The 16,205-nt window shown below is 34.6% G+C and overlaps 1 protein-coding gene across 2 annotated transcripts in view; it reads right to left on the minus strand.

Annotated features, from left to right (window-relative positions):
* Window positions 1-16,205, minus strand: part of LOC125665273 (uncharacterized) — a 52,251-nt gene that overhangs the window by 17,598 nt on the left and 18,448 nt on the right. For both annotated transcript variants that reach the window (XR_008799439.1, XM_056152192.1), the window contains exons 11-14: window positions 15,730-15,997; window positions 14,480-14,545; window positions 13,832-13,908; window positions 13,498-13,572 (exon numbers count right to left, since the gene is read on the minus strand). Coding sequence is in view for 1 of the 2 variants with exons in the window: in XM_056152192.1 (XP_056008167.1) it covers window positions 13,498-13,572; window positions 13,832-13,908; window positions 14,480-14,545; window positions 15,730-15,997 (486 nt within the window). In the remaining variant the exon portion in view is untranslated. The remainder of the gene's footprint in view (window positions 1-13,497; window positions 13,573-13,831; window positions 13,909-14,479; window positions 14,546-15,729; window positions 15,998-16,205) is intronic.

A 16,205-nucleotide genomic window follows, 5' to 3' on the forward strand; every position in this document is an offset into this window, starting at 1 on the left:
AGTAATGTTATATACACCTAGCAATGTTACATGTACACCTAGTAATGTTACATACACACCTAGTAATGTTATATACACCTAGCAATGTTACATACACACCTAGCAATGTTACATACACACCTAGTAATGTTACATACACACCTAGCAATGTTACATGTACACCTAGCAATGTTACATATACACCTAGCAATGTTACATACACACCTAGTAATGTTACATACACACCTAGTAATGTTACACACACCTAGCAATGTTACATACACACCTAGTAATGTTACATACACACCTAGCAATGTTACATATACACCTAGCAATGTTACATACATACCTAGCAATGTTACATGTACACCTAGCAATGTTACACACACCTACAGTCATGGGACATAATTATTCGCCACCCTGTGCGCAAATGTCGTTGTATTTGCGATTAGGAACCGAAAATAGACCCCCGTGCTATAAATAGACAACAAATTTCCCCTTCATATTTTTACAACAGGGTCAAGCTACTAAAATTGATGACGTGTACACATACATTTTTTCGTCTGCTATTGATCATAAACTTAGTAAACATTGTTGATTGAAATGGGTCGTAAAGGGAAAGAGCTGAGCATTGAAGTCAGAAATCTCGTAGTTAATTCACACAAAGTGAACGGAAATGTTTCTAACTTATCAAGGACTTTAGGAATACCCAGATCTACCGTGCGAAGTGTTATTAAGAAATTCAAACAGCATTCTGATGTGAAAAATCGCACGGGAAGGGGCCGTAAGTGTCTATTCACACAGAGGGATTCTAACAAACTTTCAAGGGTCATCAAAGAAAATCGGAGACGTACTTACAAAGACATAACAGGCATTATTAATGAAAATAGGAATCATCAATTTTGTACAAAAACTGTTGAAAGAAAAATAAAAAAATTAGGATATGTACGGAGGGTTGCAAAGAAGAAAGTGGCAGTTCATGAAGTGAATAAAAAAGAACATGTAAAATGGTGCAAGGAGAGGAAAGATTGGACAGTTCAGCAAGAATGGTGTAAATGGATTTTCAGTGATGAGAGTCAGATTGTTATTGGGGATAACAACAAGGTATACGTGTGGCGAAAAGCGGATGAAAAGTATAACCCCCAACTCGCGTGTCCTGCTCCGCGACGAAAGTTAAGTGTTATGATCTGGGGATGCATTTGTTTTCAAGGTATGGGCACTTTGACTGATATCCAAGGTAACATTAATGCTCCAAGATATTTACAAATAATTGATGATAATATATGGCCAGTAATAGCCAGGCATTTCCCGGAGAACAACTACATTTTCATGGACGACAATGCCCCTGTTCATCGAGCCAAAATTATTAAAGATTATGTAGCTGACAACAATATTAATACAACAACATGGCCAGCACAGTCACCAGATTTAAATATAATAGAGAACATATGGTTACATTTGAAAAGAACACTAGAAACCCGTGTCCATTTTATAAACTCTCGACAAGATCTTATAGTGGAAATTCGGACTGTGTGGGAAAACATTCCATTAAACTATGTACAGGACCTTTATAATTCTAAACCAGGGCGACTAAAGGAGGTAATCAGGATGAAAGGAAATCTGACCAAATACTGAGGTAAGATTTGAATTCTATCCACAGCAAACAACTTTCAAACTTCACCAAGTGGACGTGCGTTTCATGGCAGCCATTTTGAAAGTGGCGAATAATTATGTCCTATGACTGTAGTAATGTTATATACACACCTAGCAATGTTACACACACACCTAGCAATGTTACACACACACCTAGCAATGTTACATACACACCTAGTAATGTTACATACACACCTAGAAATGTTACCTGTACACCTAGCAATGTTACATACACACCTAGTAATGTTACATGTACACCTAGCAATGTTACATACACACCTAGTAATGTTACATACACACCTAGAAATGTTACCTGTACACCTAGTAATGTTACATACACACCTAGTAATGTTACATGTACACCTAGCAATGTTACATGTACACCTAGTAATGTTACATACACACCTAGAAATGTTACCTGTACACCTAGCAATGTTACATACACACCTAGCAATGTTACATACACACCTAGCAATGTTACATACACACCTAGCAATGTTACATGTACACCTAGCAATGTTACATACACACCTAGCAATGTTACACACACACCTAGTAATGTTACACACACACCTAGTAATGTTACATGTACACCTAGCAATGTTACATACACACCTAGCAATGTTACATACACACCTAGCAATGTTACATACACACCTAGCAATGTTACATGTACACCTAGCAATGTTACATACACACCTAGCAATGTTACACACACACCTAGTAATGTTACATACACACCTAGTAATGTTACATGTACACCTAGCAATGTTACATACACACCTAGCAATGTTACATACACACCTAGCAATGTTACATGTACACCTAGCAATGTTACATACACACCTAGCAATGTTACACACACACCTAGCAATGTTACATGTACACCTAGTAATGTTACATACACACCTAGAAATGTTACCTGTACACCTAGTAATGTTACCTGTACACCTAGTAATGTTACATACACACCTAGCAATGTTACATGTACACCTAGTAATGTTACATACACACCTAGAAATGTTACCTGTACACCTAGCAATGTTACATACACACCTAGCAATGTTACATACACACCTAGCAATGTTACATACACACCTAGCAATGTTACATACACACCTAGCTAGCAATGTTACATACACACCTAGCAATGTTACATACACACCTAGCAATGTTACATACACACCTAGCAATGTTACATACACACCTAGCAATGTTACATACACACCTAGTAATGTTACATGTACACCTAGCAATGTTACATACACATCTAGTAATGTTACATACACACCTAGCAATGTTACATACACACCTAGCAATGTTACATATACACCTAGCAATGTTACATGTAAACCTAGCAATGTTACATACACACCTAGCAATGTTACATACACACCTAGTAATGTTACATACACACCTAGTAATGTTATATACACACCTAGTAATGTTACATACACCTAGCAATGTTACATACACACCTAGTAATGTTACATACACACCTAGTAATGTTACATACACACCTAGTAATGTTATATACACCTAGCAATGTTACATACACACCTAGTAATGTTACATACACACCTAGCAATGTTACATGTACACCTAGTAATGTTACATACACACCTAGAAATGTTACATACACACCTAGCTAGCAATGTTACATACACACCTAGCAATGTTACATACACACCTAGCAATGTTACATACACACCTAGTAATGTTACATATACACCTAGTAATGTTACATACACACCTAGTAATGTTATATACACACCTAGTAATGTTACATACACACCTAGTAATGTTACATGTACACCTAGTAATGTTACATGTACACCTAGCAATGTTACATACACACCTAGTAATGTTACATACACACCTAGAAATGTTACCTGTACACCTAGTAATGTTACATACACACCTAGTAATGTTACATGTACACCTAGCAATGTTACATACACACCTAGCAATGTTACATACACACCTAGCAATGTTACATGTACACCTAGCAATGTTACATACACACCTAGCAATGTTACACACACACCTAGCAATGTTACATGTACACCTAGTAATGTTACATACACACCTAGAAATGTTACCTGTACACCTAGTAATGTTACCTGTACACCTAGTAATGTTACATACACACCTAGCAATGTTACATGTACACCTAGTAATGTTACATACACACCTAGAAATGTTACCTGTACACCTAGCAATGTTACATACACACCTAGCAATGTTACATACACACCTAGCAATGTTACATACACACCTAGCAATGTTACATACACACCTAGCTAGCAATGTTACATACACACCTAGCAATGTTACATACACACCTAGCAATGTTACATACACACCTAGCAATGTTACATACACACCTAGCAATGTTACATACACACCTAGTAATGTTACATGTACACCTAGCAATGTTACATACACATCTAGTAATGTTACATACACACCTAGCAATGTTACATACACACCTAGCAATGTTACATATACACCTAGCAATGTTACATGTAAACCTAGCAATGTTACATACACACCTAGCAATGTTACATACACACCTAGTAATGTTACATACACACCTAGTAATGTTATATACACACCTAGTAATGTTACATACACCTAGCAATGTTACATACACACCTAGTAATGTTACATACACACCTAGTAATGTTACATACACACCTAGTAATGTTATATACACCTAGCAATGTTACATACACACCTAGTAATGTTACATACACACCTAGCAATGTTACATGTACACCTAGTAATGTTACATACACACCTAGAAATGTTACATACACACCTAGCTAGCAATGTTACATACACACCTAGCAATGTTACATACACACCTAGCAATGTTACATACACACCTAGTAATGTTACATATACACCTAGTAATGTTACATACACACCTAGTAATGTTATATACACACCTAGTAATGTTACATACACACCTAGTAATGTTACATGTACACCTAGTAATGTTACATGTACACCTAGCAATGTTACATACACACCTAGTAATGTTACATACACACCTAGAAATGTTACCTGTACACCTAGTAATGTTACATACACACCTAGTAATGTTACATGTACACCTAGCAATGTTACATGTACACCTAGTAATGTTACATACACACCTAGTAATGTTACATGTACACCTAGCAATGTTACATACACACCTAGCAATGTTACATACACACCTAGCAATGTTACATACACACCTAGCAATGTTACATACACACCTAGCAATGTTACATGTACACCTAGCAATGTTACATACACACCTAGCAATGTTACACACACACCTAGTAATGTTACATACACACCTAGTAATGTTACATGTACACCTAGCAATGTTACATACACACCTAGCAATGTTACATACACACCTAGCAATGTTACATACACACCTAGCAATGTTACATGTACACCTAGCAATGTTACATACACACCTAGCAATGTTACACACACACCTAGTAATGTTACATACACACCTAGTAATGTTACATGTACACCTAGCAATGTTACATACACACCTAGCAATGTTACATACACACCTAGCAATGTTACATGTACACCTAGCAATGTTACATACACACCTAGCAATGTTACACACACACCTAGCAATGTTACATGTACACCTAGTAATGTTACATACACACCTAGAAATGTTACCTGTACACCTAGTAATGTTACCTGTACACCTAGTAATGTTACATACACACCTAGCAATGTTACATGTACACCTAGTAATGTTACATACACACCTAGAAATGTTACCTGTACACCTAGCAATGTTACATACACACCTAGCAATGTTACATACACACCTAGCAATGTTACATACACACCTAGCTAGCAATGTTACATACACACCTAGCAATGTTACATACACACCTAGCAATGTTACATACACACCTAGCAATGTTACATACACACCTAGCAATGTTACATACACACCTAGTAATGTTACATGTACACCTAGCAATGTTACATACACATCTAGTAATGTTACATACACACCTAGCAATGTTACATGTAAACCTAGCAATGTTACATACACACCTAGCAATGTTACATACACACCTAGCAATGTTACATATACACCTAGCAATGTTACATGTAAACCTAGCAATGTTACATACACACCTAGCAATGTTACATACACACCTAGCAATGTTACATACACACCTAGTAATGTTACATACACACCTAGTAATGTTATATACACACCTAGTAATGTTACATACACCTAGCAATGTTACATGTACACCTAGTAATGTTACATACACACCTAGTAATATTACATACACACCTAGTAATGTTACATACACACCTAGTAATGTTATATACACCTAGCAATACGCACCTAGTAATGTTACATACACACCTAGCAATGTTACATGTACACCTAGTAATGTTACATACACACCTAGAAATGTTACATACACACCTAGCTAGCAATGTTACATACACACCTAGCAATGTTACATACACACCTAGTAATGTTATATACACACCTAGTAATGTTACATACACACCTAGTAATGTTACATGTACACCTAGTAATGTTACATGTACACCTAGTAATGTTACATACGCACCTAGTAATGTTACATACACACCTAGCAATGTTACATACACACCTAGTAATGTTACATACACACCTAGAAATGTTACATACACACCTAGCTAGCAATGTTACATACACACCTAGCAATGTTACATACACACCTAGTAATGTTACATACACACCTAGTAATGTTATATACACACCTAGTAATGTTACATACACACCTAGTAATGTTACATGTACACCTAGTAATGTTACATGTACACCTAGTAATGTTACATACGCACCTAGTAATGTTACATACACACCTAGCAATGTTACATACACACCTAGTAATGTTACATACACACCTAGTAATGTTACATACACACCTAGTAATGTTACATGTACACCTAGTAATGTTACATACGCACCTAGTAATGTTATATACACACCTAGTAATGTTACATGTACACCTAGTAATGTTACATGTACAGCTAGTAATGTTATATACACACCTAGTAATGTTACATGTACACCTAGTAATGTTACACACACACCTAGTAATGTTACACACACACCTAGTAATGTTACATGTACACCTAGTAATGTTACATACACACCTAGTAATGTTACATGTACACCTAGTAATGTTACATGTACACCTAGTAATGTTACATACACACCTAGTAATGTTACATGTACATCTAGTAATGTTACATACACACCTAGTAATGTTACATACACACCTAGTAATGTTACATACACACCTAGCAATGTTACATGTAAACCTAGCAATGTTACATACACACCTAGCAATGTTACATGTACATCTAGTAATGTTACATACACACCTAGTAATGTTACATACACACCTAGTAATGTTACATGTACACCTAGTAATGTTACATGTACACCTAGTAATGTTACATACACACCTAGTAATGTTACATGTACACCTAGTAATGTTACATGTACACCTAGTAATGTTACATGTACACCTAGTAATGTTATATACACACCTAGTAATGTTACATGTACACCTAGTAATGTTACACACACACCTAGTAATGTTACATGTACACCTAGTAATGTTACATACACACCTAGTAATGTTACATACACACCTAGCAATGTTACATACACACCTAGTAATGTTACATACACACCTAGTAATGTTACATGTACACCTAGTAATGTTACATACACACCTAGTAATGTTACATGTACACCTGGTAATGTTACATACACACCTAGTAATGTTACATGTACACCTAGTAATGTTACATGTACACCTAGTAATGTTACATGTACACTTAGTAATATTACATGTACACCTAGTAATGTTACATGTACATCTAGTAATGTTACATACACACCTAGTAATATTACATGTACACCTAGTAATGTTATATACACACCTAGTAATGTTACATGTACACCTAGTAATGTTACATACACACCTAGTAATGTTACACACACACCTAGTAATGTTACATGTACACCTAGTAATGTTATATACACACTTAGTAATGTTACATGTACACCTAGTAATGTTACACACACACCTAGTAATGTTACACACACACCTAGTAATGTTACATGTACACCTAGTAATGTTACATACACACCTAGTAATGTTACATGTACACCTAGTAATGTTACATGTACACCTAGTAATGTTACACACACACCTAGTAATGTTACATGTACACCTAGTAATGTTACATACACACCTAGTAATGTTACATGTACACCTAGTAATGTTACATGTACACCTAGTAATGTTACATACACACCTAGTAATGTTACATACACACCTAGTAATGTTACATACACACCTAGCAATGTTACATGTAAACCTAGCAATGTTACATACACACCTAGCAATGTTACATACACACCTAGCAATGTTACATATACACCTAGCAATGTTACATGTAAACCTAGCAATGTTACATACACACCTAGCAATGTTACATACACACCTAGCAATGTTACATACACACCTAGTAATGTTACATACACACCTAGTAATGTTATATACACACCTAGTAATGTTACATACACCTAGCAATGTTACATGTACACCTAGTAATGTTACATACACACCTAGTAATATTACATACACACCTAGTAATGTTACATACACACCTAGTAATGTTATATACACCTAGCAATACGCACCTAGTAATGTTACATACACACCTAGCAATGTTACATGTACACCTAGTAATGTTACATACACACCTAGAAATGTTACATACACACCTAGCTAGCAATGTTACATACACACCTAGCAATGTTACATACACACCTAGCAATGTTACATACACACCTAGTAATGTTACATACACACCTAGTAATGTTACATACACACCTAGTAATGTTATATACACACCTAGTAATGTTACATACACACCTAGTAATGTTACATGTACACCTAGTAATGTTACATGTACACCTAGTAATGTTACATACGCACCTAGTAATGTTACATACACACCTAGCAATGTTACATACACACCTAGTAATGTTACATACACACCTAGAAATGTTACATACACACCTAGCTAGCAATGTTACATACACACCTAGCAATGTTACATACACACCTAGTAATGTTACATACACACCTAGTAATGTTATATACACACCTAGTAATGTTACATACACACCTAGTAATGTTACATGTACACCTAGTAATGTTACATGTACACCTAGTAATGTTACATATGCACCTAGTAATGTTACATACACACCTAGCAATGTTACATACACACCTAGTAATGTTACATACACACCTAGTAATGTTACATACACACCTAGTAATGTTACATACACACCTAGTAATGTTACATACACACCTAGTAATGTTACATGTACACCTAGTAATGTTACATACGCACCTAGTAATGTTATATACACACCTAGTAATGTTACATGTACACCTAGTAATGTTACATGTACAGCTAGTAATGTTATATACACACCTAGTAATGTTACATGTACACCTAGTAATGTTACACACACACCTAGTAATGTTACACACACACCTAGTAATGTTACATGTACACCTAGTAATGTTACATACACACCTAGTAATGTTACATGTACACCTAGTAATGTTACATGTACACCTAGTAATGTTACATACACACCTAGTAATGTTACATGTACATCTAGTAATGTTACATACACACCTAGTAATGTTACATACACACCTAGTAATGTTACATGTACACCTAGTAATGTTACATGTACACCTAGTAATGTTACATACACACCTAGTAATGTTACATGTACACCTAGTAATGTTACATGTACACCTAGTAATGTTACATGTACACCTAGTAATGTTATATACACACCTAGTAATGTTACATGTACACCTAGTAATGTTACACACACACCTAGTAATGTTACATGTACACCTAGTAATGTTACATACACACCTAGTAATGTTACATACACACCTAGCAATGTTACATACACACCTAGTAATGTTACATACACACCTAGTAATGTTACATGTACACCTAGTAATGTTACATACACACCTAGTAATGTTACATGTACACCTGGTAATGTTACATACACACCTAGTAATGTTACATGTACACCTAGTAATGTTACATGTACACCTAGTAATGTTACATGTACACCTAGTAATATTACATGTACACCTAGTAATGTTACATGTACATCTAGTAATGTTACATACACACCTAGTAATATTACATGTACACCTAGTAATGTTATATACACACCTAGTAATGTTACATGTACACCTAGTAATGTTACATACACACCTAGTAATGTTACACACACACCTAGTAATGTTACATGTACACCTAGTAATGTTATATACACACCTAGTAATGTTACATGTACACCTAGTAATGTTACACACACACCTAGTAATGTTACACACACACCTAGTAATGTTACATGTACACCTAGTAATGTTACATACACACCTAGTAATGTTACATGTACACCTAGTAATGTTACATGTACACCTAGTAATGTTACACACACACCTAGTAATGTTACATGTACACCTAGTAATGTTACATACACACCTAGCAATGTTACATACACACCTAGTAATGTTACATACACACCTAGAAATGTTACATACACACCTAGCTAGCAATGTTACATACACACCTAGTAATGTTACATACACACCTAGTAATGTTATATACACACCTAGTAATGTTACATACACACCTAGTAATGTTACATGTACACCTAGTAATGTTACATGTACACCTAGTAATGTTACATATGCACCTAGTAATGTTACATACACACCTAGCAATGTTACATACACACCTAGTAATGTTACATACACACCTAGTAATGTTACATACACACCTAGTAATGTTACATACACACCTAGTAATGTTACATACACACCTAGTAATGTTACATACACACCTAGTAATGTTACATGTACACCTAGTAATGTTACATACGCACCTAGTAATGTTATATACACACCTAGTAATGTTACATGTACACCTAGTAATGTTACATGTACAGCTAGTAATGTTATATACACACCTAGTAATGTTACATGTACACCTAGTAATGTTACACACACACCTAGTAATGTTACACACACACCTAGTAATGTTACATGTACACCTAGTAATGTTACATACACACCTAGTAATGTTACATGTACACCTAGTAATGTTACATGTACACCTAGTAATGTTACATACACACCTAGTAATGTTACATGTACATCTAGTAATGTTACATACACACCTAGTAATGTTACATACACACCTAGTAATGTTACATGTACACCTAGTAATGTTACATGTACACCTAGTAATGTTACATACACACCTAGTAATGTTACATGTACACCTAGTAATGTTACATGTACACCTAGTAATGTTACATGTACACCTAGTAATGTTATATACACACCTAGTAATGTTACATGTACACCTAGTAATGTTACACACACACCTAGTAATGTTACATGTACACCTAGTAATGTTACATACACACCTAGTAATGTTACATACACACCTAGCAATGTTACATACACACCTAGTAATGTTACATACACACCTAGTAATGTTACATGTACACCTAGTAATGTTACATACACACCTAGTAATGTTACATGTACACCTGGTAATGTTACATACACACCTAGTAATGTTACATGTACACCTAGTAATGTTACATGTACACCTAGTAATGTTACATGTACACCTAGTAATATTACATGTACACCTAGTAATGTTACATGTACATCTAGTAATGTTACATACACACCTAGTAATATTACATGTACACCTAGTAATGTTATATACACACCTAGTAATGTTACATGTACACCTAGTAATGTTACATACACACCTAGTAATGTTACACACACACCTAGTAATGTTACATGTACACCTAGTAATGTTATATACACACCTAGTAATGTTACATGTACACCTAGTAATGTTACACACACACCTAGTAATGTTACACACACACCTAGTAATGTTACATGTACACCTAGTAATGTTACATACACACCTATTAATGTTACATGTACACCTAGTAATGTTACATGTACACCTAGTAATGTTACACACACACCTAGTAATGTTACATGTACACCTAGTAATGTTACATACACACCTAGTAATGTTACATGTACACCTAGTAATGTTACATGTACACCTAGTAATGTTACATACACACCTAGTAATGTTACATACACACCTAGTAATGTTACATACACACCTAGTAATGTTACATGTACACCTAGTAATGTTACATACACACCTAGTAATGTTACATGTACATCTAGTAATGTTACATACACACCTAGTAATATTACATGTACACCTAGTAATGTTATATACACACCTAGTAATGTTACATGTACACCTAGTAATGTTACATGTACACCTAGTAATGTTACATACACACCTAGTAATGTTACATACACACCTAGTAATGTTACATACACACCTAGTAATGTTACATGTACACCTAGTAATGTTACATACACACCTAGTAATGTTACATGTACATCTAGTAATGTTACATACACACCTAGTAATATTACATGTACACCTAGTAATGTTATATACACACTTAGTAATGTTACATGTACACCTAGTAATGTTACATACACACCTAGTAATGTTACATACACACCTAGTAATGTTACATGTACACCTAGTAATGTTACATACACACCTAGTAATGTTACATGTACATCTAGTAATGTTACATACACACCTAGTAATATTACATGTACACCTAGTAATGTTATATACACACCTAGTAATATTACATGTACACCTAGTAATGTTACATACACACCTAGTAATGTTACATACACATCTAGTAATGTTACATGTACACCTAGTAATGTTATATACACACCTAGTAATATTACATGTACACCTAGTAATGTTACATACACCTAGTAATGTTACATATACACCTAGCAATGTTACATACACATCTAGTAATGTTACATGTACACCTAGTAATGTTACATACACATCTAGTAATGTTACATGTACACCTAGTAATGTTATATACACACCTAGTAATATTACATGTACACCTAGTAATGTTACATACACCTAGTAATGTTACATATACACCTAGCAATGTTACATGTACATCTAGTAATGTTACATACACACCTAGTAATGTTACATACACATCTAGTAATGTTACATGTACACCTAGTAATGTTATATACACACCTAGTAATATTACATGTACACCTAGTAATGTTACATGTACACCTAGTAATGTTACATGTACACCTAGTAATGTTACATACACACCTAGTAATGTTACATACACACCTAGAAATGTTATACACACCTAGTAATGTTACACACATCTAGTAATGTTACATACACACCTAGCAATGTTACATACACACCTAGCAATGTTACATGTACACCTAGTAATGTTACATACACACCTAGCAATGTTACATATACACCTAGCAATGTTACATACACACCTAGTAATGTTACATACACACCTAGCAATGTTACATGTAAACCTAGCAATGTTACACATACATACAGTAGGTCAAGACAAAAGATCCACACAAAGAAAAAAAACAATTCATCACAGTGACGTCATCATTGATGAAAAGCAATAAAAACCTTTAACAATTTCTAAACATTTATCTGTGAGATGTTTACATCTATAAACCTTTGACAATTTCTAAACATTTATTTGTGAGTTTAATTCCTTCATTATTGATGTAAAATAATACAAACCTTTGACAATTTCTAAACATTTATCTGTGAGTTGTTTACAGCCACTAAGATTCAGATGCTTCAGTTTCTTTAAACCTGAAAATTGGATTCAATAAACATGTATATAATTATGTATTATTTTGTACTATTTAAGAACATTTCTACATCGCTCACCTGAGCAGTTGTATCTATCCATGTAAAACTACTGATTCAGTGACAGATCATAACCTTTTCAGGATTTGTATTTAATCATTAGTCAGGAAATGTCATGTCTTTTATCCATATTCTACAAAAATCCTGCAGACAAAACCTGCTGCCACTACTAATCCCTGAGTTAATTACATGTATGACTTACTGTTTAGTTCTAACAGTCCTGCATCTGTTATCAATGAGCAAGATTTTAAACTAAGAGTCTGTAATTGGCAGTGATATCTAAAATACAAAAAAAAAAGAATCTGATGTCAATGAATAAATACATCTGTACATGCATGTACAATTGCTATGATGAATGAATTGCAGTCACGATCTGTTATGGCCAACAAAAACTTGTTTTGCTTGTCAGACACAAAAAATCTCGTAAATATTCGATCATCTTCAAATGCATCACCATTTTCTTTCAGTTTCATACATCTCTGAAAAACAACCAAAATTTGATCGACATTGAAATAGACATTTCTAGCAAGAGTTTTGATTAAATTCACTGCAGAAGTAATTAATTAGCTATACTTTGAGCAATAAAACACTCTATCAGCCATTAACAATGATGTACAAATTAGGAACAGTCCTTTTTTGTTTTTAAATCCGTACAAGGACTTAGGTATACATGCATTTTGTAACGGCAAAATAAAAATCAACCAAAAGTGATATAAAATTTTGTCCAATCTTCATCCAAAAATATGTTTGTATGAAGCTTTCTAAGACTCAATTTTTATCACAACCAGTTGTTGGGTAGGCAGGCATGAATATAATATGAGGCAATGTATTCATCAAGAGGTACACATACCGTACAGCATGAAGAAGTTCGTTGGTTGTGTATGGATAACAGTCTAAAATCATCTCTCTCAGGAAGCTGATAAAATCAAACACATTTAATAGTATTTCACTATACTAATAGTATAGGTATTCTGTGAGCAGTTTACTATTCTAATAGTATAGGTATTCTGTGAGCATTTTAATATTCTAATAGTATAGGTATTCTGTGAGCATTTTACTATTCTAATAGTATAGGTATTCTGTGAGCATTTTACTATTCTAATAGTATAGGTATTCTGTGAGCATTTTACTATTCTAATAGTATAGGTATTCTGTGAGCATTTTACTATTCTAATAGTATAGGTATTCTGTGAGCATTTTACTATTCTAATAGTATAGGTATTCTACATGATTGATTGATTGTTAGTTTCACATTCCCTCGAGAATTTTTCACTGATGTTAAGACGTCACCCAAATTTACACCTTTGCTGAGCACTCATGCGAGCAATAAAACAGAATCTCCGTTTCTAAGGTCACATCCAAAAAGCCTGCGACTCTTACTTCTAAATGCCGAGCATTTGGTGAAGGAGCAATCACTACCTACGTTTACATCTTGGGTTTGATATGAAATGGTACAGAGCTGTATTGACAGAGTGAACACAGGCTGTATCAACTGTAAAGAGGGGGACAAATACTGAGAAACACTACCATCTATACATCCCATGGGGGTCTGGGTTAGAATAAGTCCTCACTACCCCTTGCTTGTCACATGAAACGACTAAATGGGGCAGTCCTTCGGATGAGACCGTAAAAACCGAGGCCCCGTGTCACAGCAGGTGTGACATGATAAAGATCCCTCCCTGCTTAAAGGATGTAAGCGCCGAGCTTAAGGCCTAAATTTTGCAGCCCTTCACCGGTAAATGGTGATGTCTCCATATGAGTAAAAAAATTCTCAGGAGGGACGTTAAACAATATACTATCAATCATCTAAAGATGCTAATGACATTAACTCATGGAAAACCATGTTTGATGTGACTATAGAGTTCATATTTCACATGGAAGCAAAGTAAAGGTTACAAACTTCTGAATATTTAAGTATAGCTCGATCTAAGGTATGTTGGTCACTTTCGATGATGCTGACTATATAAAGGCTATATAACTTCTGAACATCCATTGTATATCTTACAAATTAAACACTACAAGTCTGAATATAAAATCAAAATTTGGTCAAATTCAGATTTTAATTACATAAATCGAATTTGAATGTTCACTATTTCTTACCAAGGAATAAAAGCATTCAGAGCTCTGGGTTTAAGCAATTTCTCTCTCAGCAGATAAGTAAGAATTTTCTGTGCCACCTCTTGAGAAATTCCTGAGAGTGATAAAAGAGGATGTCGTGGATCGTGTTGGGTCAAGCGCTGAGCAATATGGTTCATACACAACAGCGTTAAATGATTGACATCATAGGTCAAAGTTGAAGGCACTGGTGCTAATTGTCTGTTTGGATCAACAGGTTCTGGATTTGCAAATCTTTCCCTGGCCTTTTCAGCTGAAAATACACAATGTTTTCTAGAATCATTTAATGATATTTTGAAGGGAATCAATATACGTGGATTTCATGGGTAGCCTAAAATTCTAAAATAAATATTTCATATATAGAATGTTGTTACACTCCCACAGGGGTCGAAATTAACTTTTTCTACCACAGGCTAATTTTAGCCTGTGGGTAAAAAATCCACAGGCTAAAATGAAAACCT

This window comes from Ostrea edulis, chromosome 10 (genome assembly GCF_947568905.1).
Source record: "Ostrea edulis chromosome 10, xbOstEdul1.1, whole genome shotgun sequence".
NCBI classification, from domain to species: domain Eukaryota; kingdom Metazoa; phylum Mollusca; class Bivalvia; order Ostreida; family Ostreidae; genus Ostrea; species Ostrea edulis.